The sequence below is a fragment of the Chrysochloris asiatica genome, unplaced genomic scaffold (genome assembly GCF_000296735.1).
Source record: "Chrysochloris asiatica unplaced genomic scaffold, ChrAsi1.0 scaffold00360, whole genome shotgun sequence".
Lineage (NCBI taxonomy): Eukaryota > Metazoa > Chordata > Mammalia > Afrosoricida > Chrysochloridae > Chrysochloris > Chrysochloris asiatica.
Window position 1 is genome coordinate 663448 of NW_006408878.1, and position 22110 is coordinate 685557.

Sequence of the window (22110 nt, forward strand, 5' to 3'; positions counted from 1 at the left end):
GAAGAACCAAAATTTGACTTAGAACATATACCACCTGGATTTGGAAATCATCTCAAAAACAAATTTGATGCACTAGACACTAATGACTGAAGACCAGAAAACTTGTGGGATGACATAAAGAACATCAGGCAGGAAGAAAGCAAAAGGTCTTTAAGAAAACAAGAAAGAAGGAAAAAACTGGAATGGATGTCATACGAGACTCTGAAACTTGCTCTCCAGTGTAGAGATGCAAAAGCAAATGAAAGAAATGAGAAGGTAAAAAATCTGAACAGAAAATTGCAAAGGGCAGCCCTAGAAACAAAGTAAAATATCATAATGAAATATTCAAAGACCTAGAGTTAGAAAGTCAAAAGGGAAAAACATGTTCAGCATTTATCAAGCTGAAAGAAGTGAAAAACATTTAAGATTCTTTTTGCAATATTGAAGGATTCTGTGGGCAAAATGGGAGTCCTGGTGTGGCACTCTGGGTTAATGTGCCAGACTGCGAAGCCATTTGAACTGCAAGGTCGGTGGTTTAAGTTCACCAGCTGCTCCTCAAAAACCCTAGACAAGGTTGCTATGGGTTAGAACTGACTCGACGGCACGTAATAACAAAATGGGCAAAATGGAGTCCTGGTATGGTGCTGTAGGATAAGCACTGGACTGCTAACCACAATCTTGACAGTTCAAACTCACCAGCTGCTCTTCAGAAACCCTATACAGGGTCACTATGGGTTGGATCAGACTTGATGGCACTTAACAGTAACAACAACATGGGCAAAATGGAGCCCATGTGTGGCACTGCAGGATAAGAACTGGGCCACAGGGTCCGTTTGAGCCATGAAGTCAGCGGTTCAGAACTCATCGGCCACTCCTAGGATTCACAGGGTCACTACGCATTGGAAGTGACTTGAAGGCACTTAACAACAACACATATAGAAAAGATTGAAATTGTGAGACTCAATTATGCTTGGATCCACTATCAACACTCATGGAGGCTGCAGTTAAAACACACGACATTATTGCATTAGGCAAATCTACCGCACAAGACCTTTGTTCAAGAGCAAAGATGCTAGTTTGAGGATTAAGGTGCTACTGAGCCAACTATGAGCCTGTTGCAGGACTAGGCAGTGTTTCCTTCTGTTGTGCATAAGGTTGCTATAAGTCAGAACTGACTCAATGGTACCAACAACAGTCCAACATCTTGTGTTAACTTCTGTAAAATTATTACTAGGATAGACTATAAAATTCTCATTAGTCTCCTCACTCTACTCCAAATTATGACTTTGTTGTTGTTAAGTGCTGTTGAGTTGGTTCCAATTCATAGCAACACTGTATAGCGTTTCTGAGGTGCAGCTGGTAAATTTGAATTGCTGACCTTCTGATTGAAAGTGCTTATCCTATAGCACCATACCAGGACTCCAAATTATGGCTTCAGTGATGCTATTTTATTCTTTCTTAAGGAAAGCCATGTTTTTATACATCCATGCCTTTGTCTGGTTGATTTCCCTTCCTAAAATTCCTTTCATCACCAACTCTGCATTAGTAAATGCAAACTTCAAGACTGAAGGCCATTTTGCCCAGAAAAGATTCTACAACAGCCTCACCTGGAAATAAATTCTTGCTTCACTTACCGGCCAAAGCATTTTATTTCTACTTTCTCTATGAGACTTACAGGAATACAAAATATAAAATGTAGTTCCAGATGAATGGGGCTTGCGTTCCCAAACTCTAGTATTTAACTGTCTTTATGGCCTTGAGTGGAGTCCTGGTGTGGCGCTGTGTATTAATGCGCCGGACAGCAAAGTCAGTTTGAACTGCAAGGTTGGTGATCCAAGTTAACCAGCTGCCCCTTGGAAGCCCTATACAGGGTTGCTATGGGTTGGAACTGACTAGATGACACTTAACAACATGGCCTTGAATGAGAAGCCCTGGTGGAGCAATGATGAAGTACACATCAGCTAACCAAAAGGTTCAAGTCCACCAAGTGGCTGTGCAGGAGAAAAGTCCTGATAATGTATTCCCAAAAAAGATTACAGTGTAGAAAACCCTATGGGGGTGGTTCTACTCTGTCACATGGGGTTGAAATGAGTTGAAATTAATTCAATGATGATCTCAAAACAGGGCTTCAAGTAAAGTTCTTGTGTGACACAAAATGTTGCACAAGTTCTTGCGTGGCACAGCTACTAGCCAAAACTTTGTGGTTCAAACCCACAAAGAAGTGCCTTGGAAGACAAGTCTGGCAATCTAGACTTGTGAATCTGCTAGGCCCCAGTGTCCCACATCAGTTGATTTGGGGATCAACGGAGAGCATTGTTGTTAAGCGCCAATGAGTTGGATCCAACGTACAGTGACCCTGTATAGGGTTTCCAAGGAGCAGCTCATAAGCTTGAACCACTGATCTTGTGATTCAAAACGATTTTGCAGTTCTGAGCATTCTCTCACAGTGCCATACTAGGACTCCGATGAAGAGAGTATATGACAAATATTTAAATCTACTTAATAAAAACTAAGTATTATGTCATGTGTGTTCATGGTCTGCTGGATGTGGCCTCTCTCACACTGTCTGTCTTTCAGGAAAATGTTTAGTCATCTTCCAGGACCAAATTTGGAAGACGTTCTCTGAATAGCCCAGCGGTGGTAATGTTTGGTCCTTTGCTCTTCTTGCTGCTGTTGTTAAGTGCTGACTCATAGTGACCCTGTATAGGGTTTCCAAGGAGAGGCTGGTGAGTGAGTTTGAACCACTGACCATGTGGTTCAGAGCTTATCCTAGAATGCCACAGCAGAAGTCCTCTTTGTGTTCAGTACCTGTCATTTCTCTTTAGACAATAAGCTTCATGAGGAACAACTTTTTGTGTGTGTGACCTGTCTTGTATCCTAACAGAGTCATGTGCACTGCATGGATTAAAATTTTGTAAACATTGAAGAGAAGAATATGACACAACGGAATGGTCCTGCATATTGAGTTTTACTGTGTGATTGTTTTCCCTGGTGTGCATGCAGTCTTAATATCTGTTTAACTCTGCAAATGAGACTAATTATATTTATGATCAACATTACAGTTCCTTTTCACATTGAAGAAAATGTTTGTAAATAGAAATACATCTTATGATAGTACCGTAATACACATGCCATTGGAGTCATATCTTACTTGGGTTTCAATTCTAATGTCCGCGCTTGTGGAAAACAAGATAGTTTAGTCAATATCACCATGGAGAATCCCTTAAATCACATAAATGGGAGGCAAGGTGTTTACACTATGACAGTCCTGTGATATCTGAGACTGGCGAGAGAGAAACAGAGTCACATCTCCTATCTTATACCTGGAGTATTGGCGTGGAACTGTAGGAGAGGTGCTGGACTGCTAACCACAAGGTTGGTGGTTCAAACCTACCAGTTGCTCCTTGGCAACCCTATACAGGGTCAAGTGAGTAGGAAATAGCTTGATGACACTTAATACCACCACCACCATCTTACACTTGGAGCCCCTGGGGTGAAATGAATAACACACTCAGCTGATAAAGGGAAGGTTAGATGTTCAAATCCATCCAGTGGCTTCTTGAAAAAAAAGGCCTGGTTATCTATTTATAAAATATCAGCCTTAGAAAACCTCATGAAGCATAGTTCTCCTCTCATATACACCATGGGGACACCGTGACTTAGAATCGATTTGACAGCAACTTGTTTACATTTTATCTTACTCTCCCATTCAATGTGGTAACAAGTAAAGCATGTGAAATTGCATTATGTAAATTGCTATTCTCTCTCCTCTATTTCTCCATTTTTGGCTTAGTGTGTATATTTACATTTGTATTATTAAGTGTTAAGATGGTACAACTCTACTGAATTGATTTTTTAAATAGTTTTTATTGTGAATTGAATGATAGTTTACAAGGGGGAACATCGGTTTTACACTCATTGTTCCATTGCAATGTGATTACAATCTCCTCTGTGCATCATAATTCAGTAGTATTTGCTCTAGTACCTCTGTTTTTTATTTTGTTATTTTGCAATGTACACAAAACCCTTCAAGAATATATAATCATTTAAACAACCAAAGGGCACATTCTGCAAGCCTGCTTCCTGGTCACCAGCACACAGCCTTTCTCTTTCCATGAGTCTAGAGTCTTCAGCTGCTCCCTCTCTCCATGTCCTTATCTCTGCCTCCATCTCTAGTGTCACCGCTTCTCTGGATAGGGTCCCACATTCTGCTCGTGCTCTTCTCCCGTGATGGTCCTAGGGTCCTTTGTTCATGGAATATAAGATTAACTACTCCCCTATTTTTGTTACAAAACTTCTACATTACAGTTGTGACAGTTGCAATTAGACATGATAACCATTGCTCACTATTGAATCATAAGGATCTTATCTCCATCTCTTTTCACCAGACCCATCGAGACAAGATGAAGACTATTCAGCGGGAGTCTACCTTCCTTTGCACACTCTGAAACTAAACTGCCTCTTAAAAACTTGTAAACCAGTCACTTCATATCTTTATTTGTTGTTGTTGTAAAGTGTCATCGAGTCAGTTCTGACCCATATCGACCCTGTATAGGGATTCTGAGGAGTAGCTGGTAAGCTTGAAATGCTGACCTTGCAGTTCAAATGGCTTTGCAGTCTGGTATGTTAACCCACAGCGCCACATCAGGACTCCATTCATATCTTTAAAGCACCCCCATTTTAGGTAGCCAATGTCTAAGTTGCCCGTCCCTATCGACCCTACATACACAGAGGATAGGATTGATACTTGACTCTTTCCCTCTCAGTTGGCATTCTGAGCATTTTGAGTTACTACATTCAAAAGTATACGTCGAGTTCATCAAGTTCAGCAATTTATACTTGTTTCCTTTATCAAATTTCTTTTTTCTAGTCAAGTTCTGATCATCAAGCCATCAAAGCTAGGTCAAATAGGTACTATCTACAAGTTTGGGCATTCTTGTATGTCTCTCCTCACTGAATTCATTTTTACAGTATGAATTAATGTCTCCCAACTCACAGTGTATGTAAAGTTTCTTTTTCAGTCTAGAAATATTAAAGAGCATCTATAAACCTCCTTATGCCCTGAATAACCTAGCCTAAACAGCATTATAATGCTGTATGCATGGTATACTTCAAAGTAACAATTTAATTTTAAAAACTGCCAGCAAGAGGGCTCTAACTCATGGAAAGAGAAAGGCTGTGTGCTGGTGGTCAGGATGAAGGCTTGCAGAATGTGCTCTTTGGTTGTTTAAATGATTATATATTCCTGAGTGTTTTTGTGTACATCCTAAAAAAATAAAATAAAATAAAACAGAGGGAATAGAAACAAATACTACTGAATGATGATGCACAGAGGAGACTGTAATCATTGCAATAAAGCGATGTGTGTGTAAAACCGATGTTCCCCCATGTAAACTATCACTCAATACACAATAAAAACTTAAAAAAAAAACAAAGAAACAACAACATCAAAAACTGCCAGCAATGTGAAGGTTGGCTTCATGTTTTGGGTGATTTTGGCTGGAGACATTGACAACTTCAGGGCTGGTAAGTTCTACCTCCACAGGGCTCAGTATACTGGATTCCTGAAATTTCAACTTTAGGATGCAAATAACTTTTCCTGTAAGGTAAGAAGAATTTGTAATATTTGGCTTTATCTTCTCAAGCTGATCTCTGACATTTTCTGTTCAGCTCTTGGACCTCCTCATTTCTTCCATTTGCTTTAGCATCTCTACACTGGAGAGCAAGTTTCAGTGTTTCTTCTGACATCCATTTTGATGTTTTCCTTTTTTCTTGTCTTCTTAATGACTTTTTACTTTCTTCATGTATGATGTTCTTGATGTCATCCCACAACTCTTCTGGTCTTTTCTCTTTAGTGATTAATGTATGAAATCTGTTCTTCAAATGATCTCTAAATTCAGGTTGGATATATTCAATGTCATATTTGGCTCTCATGGACTTGTTTTCATTTTCTTCGGCTTTAGTTTGAATTTGCATATGAGCAATTGATGGTCTGTTTCACAGACTGCCCCTGGCCTTGTTTTAACTGATGATATGGAGTTTTTCCATTGTCTCTTCCGCAGATGTATTCAATTTGATTTCTATGTATTCCATCTGGTGAGGTCCATGTGTATAGTCATCTCTTATGCTGTCTAAAGAAGGTATTTGAAATGAACAAATCATTGGTTTTGCAGAATTCTATCATGCATTCTCCAGCTTCATTTATATCACCAAGGCCATATTTTTCAACTACTGATCCTTCCTCTCTGCTCCCAACCTTTGTATTCCAATCACCATTAATGATCAATACATCTTGATTGCATGTTTGATCAATTTTAAATTGAAGAAGTTGATAGAATTCTTCTATTTCATCCTGACTGGCTCCAGTAGTTGGTGCATAAATTTGAATAGTAGTGCTATTAACTGGGTTTTCCTGTAGGTGCATGGATATTATCCTATCACAGACAGCGTTATACCTCATGACTAATCTGGATATGTTCTTTTTGACAATGAATGCAACACCATTCCTCTTCAATTTGTCATTCCTGGCATAGTAAACTCTGTGGTTGTCAGATTCAAAATGGCCAATACACCAGTCCATTTCAGCTCACTAATGCCTAAGATATCGATGTTTATGCATTACATTTCCTTTTTGACAACTTCCAATTTTCCCAGATTCATACTTCGTACATTCCATGTTCCGATTTTCAATGGCTTTTAAAGCTGTTTCTCTTCATCTTGAGTTGTGCCCCATCAGCAAATGAAAGTCCCATGGGCTTTACTCCCACAGGCTTTACTCCATTTGCGTCATCATGGTCAACCCTACTTTGAGGAGGCAGCTCTTCCCCAGTCGCATTTTGAGTGCTTTCCAACTTGAGGGGTTCATTTTCCAGCACTATATCTGACAGTGTTTCTTTGCTATTCATAAGGTTTTCAGTGACTAAATGTTCAAAAGTACTTTGTCAGTCCTTCTTCCTAGTTTGTCTTTGTCTGGAAGCTCGTCTGAAACCTGTCCATCCTGGGTGACCCTGCTGGTATTTAAAATACTGGTGGCGTAGCTTCCAGAATCACAGCAATTCACAAGCCACCACAGTACGACAAGAAATTTGGAAGACAACTGTCTGGCCAACTGACTGGAAGAGATCCATATTTGTGCCCATTCCAAAGAGAGGTAACCCAATGGAATGTGGAATTCATTGGGTGATATCTTTGATATCCCATGCAAGTAAAGTTTTACTAAAGGTAATACAGAAATGGCTGCAAGCATACATTGACAGAGAACTTCCAGAGGTTCAAGCTGGATTCAGAAGAGGCCATAATGAGGGATATCATTGTTGATGTCCGATGGATCTTGGCTGAAAGCAGAGACTATCAGAAAGATGTTTACCTGTGCTTTATTGACTATGCAAAGGCTTTTAATTGTATGGATCATAACAAGGTATGGGCAATATTGCAAAGTATGAGTATTCTGGTTCACATAATTCTGCTCATGAGAAATCTGTACATGGAACAAGAGGCAGTTGTTCGAACAGAACATGGGAACATTGGATGGTTTAAAATTAAGAAAGGTGTACACGGCAGGGTTGTATTTTTTGACAATACTTTTTCAACCTGTATGCAGAGCAAATAATATGAGAAGCTGTTCTATGAAGTAAAATGTGGCATTAGGATTGGAGGAAGACTCATTAACAACCTGTGATATGCAGATGATACAACCTTGCTTGCTGAGGACCAGTAAACAACATTTCATCACTGGACCAGTAAACAACAATCTTATCAACGGAGAAAAGACTGAAGTTGTCAAGGACTTCATTCTTCTTGGATCCCCCACCAAAAACTCACGGAAACAGCAGTCAAGAAATCAAAGGACGTATTTCCAGAAGCAGCAGTCAAAAAATCAAACGATATATTGCATTATGCAAATCCACTGCACAAGACCTTTATAAGGTGTTGAAAAGCAAAGATGTCAGCTTGAGGACTAAGGTGCGCCTGACCCAAGCCATGGTATTTTCAGTAACCTCCTATGCATGAGACAGTTGGGCAGTGAATAGGGAAGACCATAGAAAAATTGATGCTTTTGAGTTGTGGTGTTGGAAGAAAATATTAAAGTGCCATGGGCTGCCCACAGACTCAACAGATCTGTGTTGGAATAATTGCAGCCAGAGTGTTCCTTGGAGGCCACAATGGCCAAACTTCGTCTCTCATATTTTGGGCATATTATCAGGAGGGACCAGTCGCTGGAGAAGGATATCATGTTTGGTAAGGTGGAGGGTCAGAGAAAAAGAGGAAGACCCCCAGCGAGAAGATTGGCCAAGTGGCAGCATCGATGGACTCAAGCGTGGCAACAATAGTGAGGTTGGCCCAGGATCGGGCAGTGTTTCATTCTGCTGTGCATGAGGTCGCTATGAGTCAGCACTGACTTGATGGCACCTAACAACAACAACAAATGAAGACTTTACTGACAAAAAAAGAAAAGCAAATCAATGTGGTGAAGAATTCTGCTGCTGCCAGAATATGAACCCTACATAACTAACACAGAAAAATTGGATTGTATTTCTCTTGGTTTCATTGCTGATGGATTGCTGACATACAATTTTTTTTTTCTTTCTTTAAAGCTAGAAAAAAGAAGAAGAAGAAAAGAAACTCAAAGAAAACAGGAAAGCTGCTGGTATTCATAATGTTCCTGTTATATACACAATGGATTACCATGGCAACACCAGTATCACATGACTTACGTTATATCTGATATCAGCATAAACTGTTTAGAAAAAAACAAACAAACAAACAAAACAGCACAAACAAGAGTGGATATTTTCCATCACATTGGCAGGGGAAGAAGGGAGAATTTAGAAAAACTGTACATCCACCATAAGAGCAAACTGAGTAATTTTTGATTGTTCAGTAGCTTTGAGACTTTTATAGCTATAAAGATTTTCTTCACTTTTGTCTGGATGCAAAATAAATGACCAAATGTCACATGTTTACAGAAACCCCCACCCCCACCCCCATCCCCAAGTATTTTGTATGATACGCTGTAGGCTAAACATTTTGTGAACGGGTTTAACGTGAATTGACTTTCATCCTACAATTTAGATCAACTAACCGTGTTCACACTCAGCCATTGCTCAGGAAGAAACATCACAAAGAGTATTTGGGTTTTTATAACTGGAGTCCATTATAAACCTTTGGAGCAGAGTACATAGCATCCAAAGAGGTTTAATACAATTGGTAATATTTCAGAAACATAAATATCATTCTAACAATTAAAGCAAATTAACAAATACACACAAAGCACTAAAGGTGAATTATATGAAAGGCAAAGACATGAAGATATCATCTAAAAGGTTCTGCAAGTTTAAATCAAAGGACAGGATTAATAAACATATTGTTAAGTGCCATCAAGTCTGTTCCGAAGTATAGTGAACCACTGATCTTGTGGTTCAAACCGACCTTTATCCCACAGTATCACACCAGGACTCCAAAAACCTCTGGCACTGCGGGTTACGTGTTGGGCTATTCACCACACAAGGTCAAACCACCAGCTGCTCTGTGGAAGGAAGAGGAGGTCTTATGTTCCCGTAAAGATTAACAGCCTCAGAAACTGTTCTATGCAGTATTGTGATGAGTCAAAAATCAACAACATGGCAGTGGGTTTGGTTTTGGAGTGCTTTTTTGTTGTTTATCATTTTTTTGTTGTTATTAGTAAACATAGAGAAGGGACTGAGTTTCTCAGGAAATAGACTTACAATCTGCTCTCATAAAGTTTACAGTTTAGAAGACCCTATGGAGCAAGTTCTACTAGGCCACATGGCATCACTAAGAGTTGAAATGGACTTGACAACACCGAACAGCAACAATAACATAGAGACAATACAATTTGGTGATTACTTGGTTGAGGATGAGGGGCTGAGATACAGGGAGACAGTGAAGATGATTCCCAGCCATCTAACTTGGATAATTGGGTAGTAATTAACTAAACCAGGGAATAGAAAGAAAGTAACAGGTTTTTAGAGTTCTGGTGTGATACTGTGAGATAAAGGTCGGTTTGAACCACAAGAGCAGTGGTTCACTATGGTTCGCAACAGACTTGATGGCACTTAACAATACAGAAGATTTTTAAGAGCAAGATAATGTGTCCAATTTTAGCTAAAAGCACACACTGAAAAAAATTGCAGGAAGTGATATAATACAAAATTAAAAGGGAAACAGTGGTTAAGACTTGAGATATAAATTTGGGTGCTGCAAATACGAATTTCCTATCTTTTTCCAAAAGGGCACATGCTTATTTACTTTCTCTGCTAACTTGCTTATTCACAGTTGGAAAAATTAATTTTTCAATAATTTATTGAATGCCTAGTATGTAGCAGTCTCTATACAAAATATTACACAGTGATTTAAAACAAGGACATAGATCTTGACTTCATGGAATTGGACATGAGAGGGAACTCTCAGGCCCACAAAATACATAAATAAGTGATTGCATTCATGAGAACTGTCGAAAAGAAGACGATGGCGCAGTAAGAACAAATAAGCAGGTGCCTAACAGAGTGATTATTGAGGGAACCTTTCCTTAGGGCTGAGGATTGGCTTGTGCTATTGAGAATGGTCATTTGAAATTCAGAACACATTTCATCTTGTCTGAGAAGTGGATCCTCTGTCCCTGAGACACCTGCAACTTCCTTCTCATCAAATTCCCTCTCTCTATCTCCAATAGGAAAACCATCTTTTTTGCTAGAACAGCCTCCTTATTGACAGAAACAGCAAGATCCTAAAACAAAATTCCATCTCATGGCAACCTCCTGAGGTAACCCCACAAAACAAGGTTGTTGTTGTTAAGTGCCTCAGACTCAGTTCTGGTTCATAGTGAACCTGGGTAGGGCTTCAGAGCAGCTGGTAGGTTTGAACTGCTGACCTTGTGGTTAGCTGCCCACAGCTGCTTCTGCAATGTGACACCAGGATTCTAAATAACATGGTTTGTTGTTGTTATGTGCCGTAGAGTCGGTTCTGACTCATAGTGACCCTGTACAGGGTTTCCGAGGCTGTAAATCTTTAAGGGAGCAGAAAGGTTCATCTTTCTCCCACAGAACAGCTGGTAGTTTCGAAGTGCTGACTGTAAGGTTCACAGCCCAATTCGTAACCACTACGCTACCAGAGCTCCCTACATAGTATAATGAATCAAATCCAAAGTCATTAGCCTTATTTCTAAGGCTGTCTCTAAACCTTTGGTACTTTAGATGTATAATCTGTTTGAATGGAATCTATCAGTCCTAACTTGGGGTGCTTTGTCAGAATTCACCATTTATCATAGTTTACAAACTAAAATAAAAGGTAATAATAGCTGTGTTATCTTTGTAGCATAAGTTTACATATGCAATAATTTTGCTTACTGCAAGTGCAGAGCCATAAAAAACAAAAACAAAAAAGCAATTGGAAAAAAAAAATTCAAAGAGTGGTAAAATTATTTTAATGGTGTGACACTGTAGGATAAGCACTGGATTGCTAACTGCCAGGTAGGTGGTTCAAACCTGCCAGCCATTCCTCGGATACCCTACACGGGGTTGCTGGGAATCCAAACCAACTAGATGACAATTAACAACAATTGAGTGTAGGTGTCCTGATGTGAAGCTGTAAGAGATTGGTGGTTCAAAGCCTCTGAACACTCCTCAGAAACCCTGCACAGAGTCTGTGTGAGTCAGAACTGACTGGGCAGTACTTAATGACAACAATAACAATTTAGTGTAGAAATGTGACTAACACAGGAAGGTCACCATGACTGGGTTCAGTCCCCTGCAGGTCACTGGAAATAACAATTTCATGTACTCTAAACAGACTGGTATTACCTGTTTTCAGCCAAGAACCATTTGACATTAGCAATGATATTCCTAGTTTCAGATCCTCTTCTGAATCCAGCTTCAATTTCTGGCGGTTCTCTGTTGATGTACTGTTGCAGCCAGTTTTAAATTATCTTCAGCAAAACTTTACTTTATGTGATATGAATGATATTGTCAGTAATTTCTGTATTCCGTTGGGTCACCTTTCTTTGCAATGGACATAAATATGGATCTCTACCAATAAGTTGGCCAGGTAGCTCTCTTGCAAATTTCTTGGCGTAAATGAGTGAGAACCTCCATTGCTGCATCAGTTTGTTGAATGATTTCCATTTGTATTCCATCAATTCTTGGAGTTTTGTTTTTCACCAGTATCTTCAGGGCAACTTGGACTTCCTTCAGTACCATCAGTTTTTTTTTAAGCTTTTATTGTGAATTGAGTGATACTTTAGATGGGAGAACATCAGTTTTGCACTGATCCTACTGTATTTCATTCCATTGCAATAATTACAATCCCTTCCATGCATCGTCATTCAACAGTATTTGCTTCTATTCCCTCTGTTTGTGTTTGTGTGTGTGTTGATGTATACAAAACACTCAGGAATATATAATCATTTCAACAACCAAAGGGCACATTCTGCATGCCTGCCTCCTGGCTACCAGCACACAGCCTTTCTTTTTCCATGAGTCTAGAGTCCTCAGCTGCTCTATCTCTTCATTTCATCACCTCTGCCTCCATCTTGTACCATCAGTTCTTGATCATATGCTAATTCTTGAAGTGGTTGGAAAGCCACCATTTCTTTCTGACACAATAATTCTGTGTATCCCTTCTATATTCCTTTATTTATCTACCTATCTATTTATGTATGTATGTGTGTATGTATGTATGTATGTATGTATGTATGTATGTATGTATTTTTCCTTCCATAGTCTTTTGATACTTTCTGCCTCATTCAGTATTTTGTCCATGGAATCCTTTGAAGTGTTCATTTTTTTCTTCAGTTCTTTCAGCTTGAAAAGAGCTGAACATAGTCTTCCTTTTTGGTTTTCTGACTCCAGATCTTTACACATTTTATTATAATACTTGATTTTCTCTTCTAGAACTGTCCTTTGGAATTTTATGTTCAGCTCTTTCTGTTCGGTTGGTTTGAACTGCAAGGTCAGTGGTTCAAACTCACCAGCTGATCTTAGGAAACCTATACAGGATCGTTAAGAGTCAGAACCAACTTGATGGCATTTTAACAACATAGCAACTCTTAAAGAAGGAGCACTAGTAGTGTAGTACATTACAAGTAGGGCTGTTAACCTCCAGGACAACTGTTATAATATTCCAGCCACTTCACAGGAGAAAGAGAAGGCTTGCTGTTCCCATAAAGATTTACAGCTTCAGAAATCCTATACAGGGTCCCTTAAGAGTCAGGACTGACTCCATAGCACACAACCACCACCATCACCACTACTCTGAAAGGGGGGAGGTAGAAAATATGTAAATAGTTGAAGTTCATTGCAAAAATGCTGTGACAGACATGTAAGAAATGAGCAATTGCTCCCTAACAGAGCAGCTTCCTTTTGGAAGAAAGAAATAGGGAAACATTTAATAAAACAGACCTGGAATATGAAATCACAGCAAGATGAGGAAGAAGGGAACATCAGGCAAAAGAACAGGTATAGGTAGTAGTTTTTCATACCTACAGTTCAGAGTGTACCAGGGGGATTAGGGAACTACACAAGAATAGGAAGATGTAGGGTGTCATTGTTGTTGGATGCCACAGAGACAGTACCAACTTATGGGGACCCTATGCATAACAGAATGAAACACTGCCTGATCCTGGGCCAATCTCACAATAGTTGCTACATTTGAGCCCATTGATACTGCCACTATGCCAATCCATTTCTTTGGGAGTCATCCTCTTTTTATCCAATCCTCTACTGTACCAACCATGATATCTTGCTTCAGGAACTGGTTCCTCCTGACAATATGTCTGAAGTATGAAAGCCGAAGGCTGGCCATCCTGACTTCCAAGGAGCACTCTTCTATCCAACACAGATCTATTTGTTCTTTTGGCAATCCATGGTCCTTTCAATACTCTTCTCCAACATCATAGCTCAAATGCATCAATTCTATGGTCTTTGGTATTTACTGTCCAATTTTTGCATATATATGAGGTTATTGAAAATGCATGGTTTGCATCAGGCACACTTTAGTCCTCAAACTGACATCTTTGCTCTTCAACACTTTAAAGAGGTGTAGGGCGGGAGCAGATAATGACCATTTGGAATTCAGACTTTTTTTTTTTTTGGTAGGCAATGAAAAAAATAGTGGTTGTAAACATTGAAGTGACATAATTAGATTTTAGAAAATCTCTTTATGGAAGATGGGAAGAAAATGGAGTAGGATTAGGAGACCAATCATAAGGCTGGCAATCTTTTAGGAAAGAGAGGATGAGGTCCTGACTTAAGATGCTAGTAGTAGGAGGGTAACAGAGAGAAAGACAAGATGAATGTGAAGGAGCTAGAATGGATGATGGAGCAACAGTCCCTGGAGGGCATTTATCTAACCCCCAAAACTCCACTGCCACCAAGTCTATTCTGAATCACAGTAACCCCGTATATAGTTTCTGAGGCTGTAAATCTTTACAGGAAGAGAAAGCTTCAGGTTTCTACCACAGAGTGGCTGGTGGGTTTGTACTGCTGATATCACAATTAGCAATCCAGAACTTATCCTACATTGTAGCTAAGGCTCCTATTTAGATAATAGGTATTGGAGAATAATGCCCTGAAATTGAGGAGACAAGAGAAGCTAGAGAAGTACACTATAGTTAGATCTATTACTGTCAGTAAATTTTAACCAGATGCAGGAATGATTAGAAGAAATTGTGAGAATAACTAGGAGTTTTCTTGACCGAAAACAAGGGCCTTACATCAAAGAAAGCACTCCCTTTACCCCAAGAATTTTCTCCTTATGAATTTTGCTCTTTACTTTTAGGATGAGCTGACTATAATGAAAGTCCACCTGTGGCATACACATTCACCATGCATGGGCTCATGCATGCAGGCCTGGGAAATGGTGGCAAGGGTCCAGCAGACCTTCAGTAGACCAGGTCAAAGGTACGGTCACTTAATACGTTATCCACTGTGCAATTTTACTGACATTTTCATTATGCCTTGAAAGGCAGATCAATGTTTAGCATCTAGCCTGGAGCTACAAGAATATATTGGGTCATTTATTCAGTTTTCTTTAATGAAATCTTAGTGATGCCTTACAAGATCTTGGAAATGCAACACAACAGACTAATTCAGAAAAATCCAAAGACAGAATTGTTTGAATTATTAATTATTTTAGGTTATTTTAAGTGTGGCAGTTGTCTATTTTTATCCAAGCTAAGACAGGAGTCCTGGTGTGGCATTGTTGGATAAGCCCTGGACCACAAGGTCAGTTTGAACCACAAGGTCAGCACTTCAAACCCATCAGCTGCTCCTTGGAAGCCCTTTACAGAGTCGCTATGAGTCAGAACTGACTTGACAATAAGAAGAAAGTGTTATCTAATGGTCATAAGAAAGATGCAGAAAGTAAGTTTATTATGTATGTATTTTCATAAATAGATTTTAAAAAAAATATCAATTTTCTGGATATAAATAAAGGAGTTCAAAATGTTTTTTTAAGTACTGCCCCAGTCCCATTTGTTTTTAATAGGGTTTCTAAATCTCAGCAGTAGAGGCATTCTGGATTGGATATGTTTTATTGTAAGGGCTATCCTGTGTATTGTAGAATTGTAGAATGTATTATAGAATGTTTATATTATAGAATGTTTAGTAGCATCCTTGGCAGTAGTTTCTTCTTACTTGATACTAGTAGCAAACCACTGCCATCCTAGTTACAACCCTTGAAAATATCCTTGTTGTTGTAGGTGCTGTCGAGTTGGTTACAACTTATATTAACCCTAGGCACAACACAACACAGCAATACAGGTCTTGTGCCATCTTCACAATTGTCTAGAGGCATTGTAGCTGCCCTGGGAGATAATCTAACCCCGAATGAGAACCATTACTTACCTAAATATTTAATTTAACAACCACTCCCCAAACAACAACAACAAAAAGACTTTATAAAAGCAAATGTTGGTCTAGGTCCTCTTTGAATGAATACAGATTCCAAACTAAAGCAGTCACATTTCATTTGCTGGAAACCTATTGTAGTCGCAATGGGTCATTGTTTTTCTTTGGTACAGAAACTACGAAGTGCTCCACTTTACTTCACAATCCCTGACTCCTGAATGTTCACACTCATTGAATGAATATTTTGAATATGAGGTCACTGATTAATCAGGACTCATAGTCCAATTCCTATCCTCTGCCACAATCATTATTTGCAAATCATTTCTATGGATACCATTGAGTGTATAAATAGTTTGATGACTGGTCAGAAATCTAAGTGCACGACTTGGATTTTTTAGAAAGATTTAAAAATCTCTCTCTGAGAAAGTAGGGTGATATCTTCACCCTTAACATATGCTTAAACTTGTACCCTCATATGTCATTTTTGTTTATGCCTTCTGGGTCTTTGAACCCCATGTTTCTCAGGTTCCAAGTCTAGCAGCATGAACAACTGACCCATAGGAAAATGGAAACCGGAGATGAAGAGAGAAGTCACATCATTCGAAAGAGGAATCTCAAACAAGCCACAAGGTCATTCACCTGTCAACAGGAAACATAGGTGTAGATCCTCTGAATTACAGTGGGGGGAAAGGGTCTGTGACACACTCAGTACTAACCTTTGCTTGTGAAAGATCTTCCCTAGAGCACAGGTGATGTCTCCTGTCTCCATCAGTGCTGCTAGTTCTTATTTATTAAAAATGTGGGTTTAACCCTAAAACAGGACGAACAGAACTGGATATATATATATATATATATATATACAATTCACAATCTTTATAACTGATTTTATGACAGTTGTGTTTCTATCATATTTATTCATTTGTAATTTTTGTTTTTTTCTTTCTAGGAGCTCCCCCTTCATTCCCTCTTGCCGTTTCCTCCTCCTTTCTACTGCTTAAGTCATACATATGCTTATGAATACAGAAATGGATTCCAGATTCTGCTTTGCTAACCTCGTAATAATAAAACGCATGATGCCTAACCATTTAAGGTAGTGGTCTAGAATTGATATTCCAAGTCTACTTGGGTGGGGATGGGGTGGAAAAACTAGACTCAACCTATTATTTAATTGCTATATAATAAAACTGAGAAGTCAACATTTCATAGGAAAAAAAAGAAATAATTTTTGCAATAAAATAACAGAGCTCTAGCATTGTTGGAGGCTACAAGCCAATTAAAAGAAAAAAATTTAAATCACACATAGAGAAAATCAGTAGACTCACAGATGGCAGGGTTGTCATCTTAGGATTTGCTAGTGTTAATTGCTTCATTAAATATCTTATTGTCACTTTGAAATAAAAATTCAGAATTATTAATGACCATGCTGCCATATTCTTAATACAGTGAATTTTCAATTTGGAAGTTATTTCTATGTATCCCTAGAGAAACATAGTATTGTTTCAATAAGTCATTATTCTTAATAAGGATATAAAACAAAACCCATTCATAGTCAGTTCCAACTCAAGGCAGCCATACATGGCATAGTACAACTCAAGGCTGCCAAGTTTCAGGAAAGCCCACTGAGGAATGGCTGGTAGGTTCAAACCACTGAGCTTTTGGTTAACAGTCAATCACTTGTTAACCAAAAGTTCCTTTATTAAGCTCTGGTGGTGGTGGTGATGTGCCATGGAGTCAGTTCCGACTCATAGCAACCCTGTACAGGGTTTCCGAGGCTGTAAATCTTTACGGGAGCAAAAGTCTCATCTTTCTCCTACGGAACAGCTCATAGTTTCGAACTGCTGACTCTGAGGTTCGCAGCCCGATTCATAACCACTATGCTATTGAGTGCTACTTTGTATGAATGTATTACCTCTTCCTTTCTTCTCCCTATGGCTTTTTAATGAAAAGGAAGATTTCCTTTCAGCACTTCATTCTTCACTACATAGGTTAAAACACCAACATATAGTTCCTATCTTAAAGATGGTTTTCTTTTTTGTTGTTGTTTTCTAGTAATTGGAAAAAAATTTCCTTTCTGCCAAAGTGCACGACTGTAACCATTAGAAAATGGCTTCAGATCAATCTTAGATGCTTTCTGGAAATTTAACTATTTAATTTTGGGTAGATTTGAGTGAACCTAGGATAATGCCCATCACTTTTCAGGTCTACGATTCTCTCAGCAGACTCAAATTAAGTTCAAATAGAGATTTTAAATTTACAATGTAATTTCTGAGTTACAGGATAAAGAGATACTCTCTATGATTTGGACCCTCTTGACTCACTCATCCACCCCTGCAGCCATCGTTTTCATTGTCAAATTTTACTTTCATGGACTCTAAGCTCTAGATGCAATGATTTAAGGCATCTTTTACATAAAAAATAATTTAGTTTGATTTACTTGCTGGATATAAGCAATGAATTATACCAGAGGAAAAGTTGACTCTGATATGTTTTAAAATTCTAATGTAGAATTTCATTTCTGTAGATTCTATTGTACAAAACACTGGTATCATAACATGCCTAACAAAAATATTTGCTTACAAAATATATACTGATACCCTATTTTAAACTTGATTGGGGTTAAGTCTGAAATTGTTAAGATGTATCACAATGGGCTAAGTCCACACTAAATGCATACACACAACACCCTATATAAAAACGTAATTCAATTGGCTTACTTTTTTTTTTTTTTTAACATGACTGTTTAGCAGGGAAAAAATGGGTAAGGGACACAGTATCTACACTAGAATGTGGCACTGGCTTGGATTTATAGCATCGTGCTACTAACTGCTGAACAACCTGAAATGACTTACAGCAATTAAGCCATGTTGAGTGTTTCAGAACACATTTTCCTGAAGACTCCTTAAAATAGGTGCTAGTTGCTGTATAGGAACATTAACCTTCACAAAATCAGGAAGCTCATTTTAATAAAGTAAAATAAAATAATGATTTTTTAAAAAGTTTTTTGCAGTTGAAAAGCTAATACCCAGGTAAATCTGAAGATTTGGAAACGTTTGTCCTTTAATCACTCAAATGTGTGAATATGCTTTCATATTTAAAATAAGGTCAAACCCTGCCAAGTGTATGCTTTTATATGTGAGTTTGCATGTGTCACTATAATAAGAAAATAACGTAACGATGGTTCATTTAAAATTTTTTTTATACCAGGAATTCATAAAATTGGAATTCGTATTTTCACAGAGTAAATGGAACACCCCCATAAAACTCTTTTTTTGAAGTTCATTGTGCAATGCGAAACAAAATCTCTTTGTACTGAAATCAGAATTGAGGAATCGTTTTTTGGACACATTAGTCAAATTTATCATACACTTATCAGACACTGAATAAAAAGCCTGGGGAGGAGAAAGGGTCTACTTAGCTCTCATCAACTTCCCCTGCAATTAAAACACTAATCTCAACTTTGAAATTCCTAACTATACAACATGAGTTTGTCAAAGGGGGTGTGTGTGGGTGTGGGGTGGTGGAGGTGTGTAGAGATTGTGAATTAATAGAATTTTGGAACACTGATCTAGAAATGACAATTTATTTACAGGAGAAAAACTCATTTCTGACCCTCCTAGAGACCACATGAAAATGAATCCTTTTTGTAGAATTAAACACATTTCTCTCACATTGGAATTATGGAATGCTGCTTCTTGATTGTGATATATTAGTCATCTGGTATTAAAAGCCATTAATAAAATATTCCATGATTTTGCTAAATCCTCTTTATTCTGATGAAAAGACAAGTGCTAACAATCTCTCAAAATTCTTAAACACTACAGAGCTTGAAACCGAATGAGCTTTTGATAAACAGCAAAGCTAAGAATATTTCCCAGCTTTCCCCTTTGGTTAATTTTTTCCTAACTATCCAGTCAGCTGAATTTTTAAACTAACTTCTCACCCTGACCCTCCTAGAAGCAGCAGCAGCAGCAACAGACGTCCACAGCAGCGCCGAAAGGGTAACAGAACACATTTCACTGACAAACAACTTAAAGAAAGGAAAGCAGTTACCGTCTCCTCTGAGGCTTAATATCAATTGGCTTGTTGATTGCATAAGGCGATCCATGAACATAAGCACTTCGGAACCTAGCCACCTTCCCCAGCGTTAGGTACTCACAGCTGCTTGGCAAACTCATTTTATCCAAAAGGCAGGAAGTAAAAATAAATCCTAGTAGTCAGCCTAGGATTCCTGGGATCGCTGGAAAGACCGTGTTGTCAGATAATGGATTTCATACATGGGCTTCTCTTCAAAAGTAAACGCATGTCTCTCAGAGGCTGCAGGCACTACCTTGGTTTCTCTTCATAGTTACAGGAAGCTCGGTGCTTATTTCTAACCAGAGTCATGCTCTGACCAATTATTGGCTAAACAGATGAAGTAGAAATTCTGTAGCTCCACAAAAGCCTATTCCCAGTCAGGCCAAGTCTCTCTGTAGGCAGCAAGGTTTAATCCACTTTTGTCTAACGTCGAAAAGAACGTCAACCGGCGGCGGTTGGGTAATCAGAGTTATTTACCAACACACCAAGCTGGCAATGATGTGTTATATTTTCAAAGAGGGGCAAATTGTTTTGAAAACTGGTCATAGATGCTTAGAAAATGAGATGGGCACATGGAAGTGATTATGGGTGGTTTTCCAATTATCTGGTTAAAAAATTGTGGGTTTTCGTTCATAAGTGCCTGTTCACAATAGAGCTGAATTCAACCTCATGGTAACATAAAAATTGTAAGCAGAGGTCTTTGTATACTAACATTTTGACTATGATACTATTTTTTTTCCCCTTCATTAAGAAGCTTTCTTTCAAAATTGCAAGCTATATCTCTTTTGTGTATGAAAATCTGTGGGACAATTAATGGAAGATTCTTGGCTAGTTCTTTATAAGCCAAAATTTCAATAATAGCGAAATACAAGTTGCAACAACTGAAATGACATCAAATAGTGACACCGAAGGCAGCAGAGTCTCCAAGAAAAGATAGAGCTTTGATGAGCCCAGAGTATTGACCAGACTTCATTATTTCCTACTTTTACAATAATAACAAAACCACAAAGGCTCCATGTGTACCCTAAAACCTGAAGGAAGTCACAGTATTGTTAATAATGACTTGTATATTGAAACAGAATTTCTATTACAGGACAAGAATATACACAGCATATTTATTTAAGAGTCCTGAGATGTGTGCAAACATACATAAAGTGTTTTGAAAGAAAGTTAGATTCAAACAGCAGATACTGTTCAGATTGTGAAATCTCAAACTCAAAAGGGAAGACAACTTTCCATAGAATTATGAGAATTTATATCCAGTGATCTTTTCTACACTGTGTTTCTAAACACAAAACAATATATGTTCATTTTAATATGTCAAATGATGCAGAGGTATATAAATTAAAAATCTCCTTGTCTTTATCTTTATCCCAACAAGTGGATGTTTGTGTATGTGGACCTAAATGTATGTATACACACACACACACACACATTTGTTGTTGTTAAGTGCGACCTGGTGGTAGTGGTGGTGGTTATGTGCCGTGGAGTCAGTTCCGACTCATAGCGACCCTGTACCGGGTTTCTGAGGAGCAACTGATGAGTTTGAACTGACAACTTTGTGGCGGTTCAAACTGACCTTCTGGTCCACTGTTTAAAAAGTTTGTAGGAAATTGCAATGAAAGATAGTGAAATTTTTCCATGAACTTTTTGAAGAACCTTTTATATAGGGCTCCTAGTTTATTTCTGTTTTGAAACAAATTTTTTATTGTGATTTGAATGCATTGAGAGCAGATCCTCAGTTGTATATTCAACAAGTCATACACTTTGCTTCATTACATGGCTGTAATCCCCTCCATGCACCAACAGTTAACAGTTTGTACCTTTATTCACTCTGAGCACTGCATTCCTCCCTGTGTCTACCACCACCCCTGTCTTTCCTCTGCCAACCTCCCTCTGGTTGTATGTTGCCTGCCTTGTCACCTATGTCAACGCATGTCTAGTGCATGTATCATTTTCTCCTCTAAAGCTGGTTTATGTTATACATTGTTGTTGACTGTTGTGGGCCATCAAGTCAGTTCCAATTCATTGTTGTTGTTGTCAGGTGCCATCGAGTCAGAACCAACTCATAGCGACCCCATGCACAGCAGAACGAAACAATGACAAATCCTGGGCCAACCTCACTACCGCTGCCACACTTGACGCCATCAATGATGCCACCTGGCTGATCCATCTCGTTGGGGGTCTTCCTCTT

At 38.5% G+C, this 22110-nt stretch overlaps 1 protein-coding gene across 5 annotated transcripts in view; it reads right to left on the reverse strand.

Moving 5' to 3' along the window:
• PDE4D (phosphodiesterase 4D, cAMP-specific) overlaps positions 1-22110 on the reverse strand; it is a 2172274-nt gene that overhangs the window by 592305 nt on the left and 1557859 nt on the right. Inside the window, exon 1 of one of the 5 annotated variants that reach the window (XM_006876168.1) lies at positions 19893-20017. The exons of the other annotated variants lie outside the window; for them this stretch is intronic. Within the exon in view, the coding sequence (XP_006876230.1) occupies positions 19893-20017 (125 nt within the window). Of the gene's footprint in view, positions 1-19892; positions 20018-22110 lie in introns of those variants that run through there. 5 annotated transcript variants of the gene reach the window in all.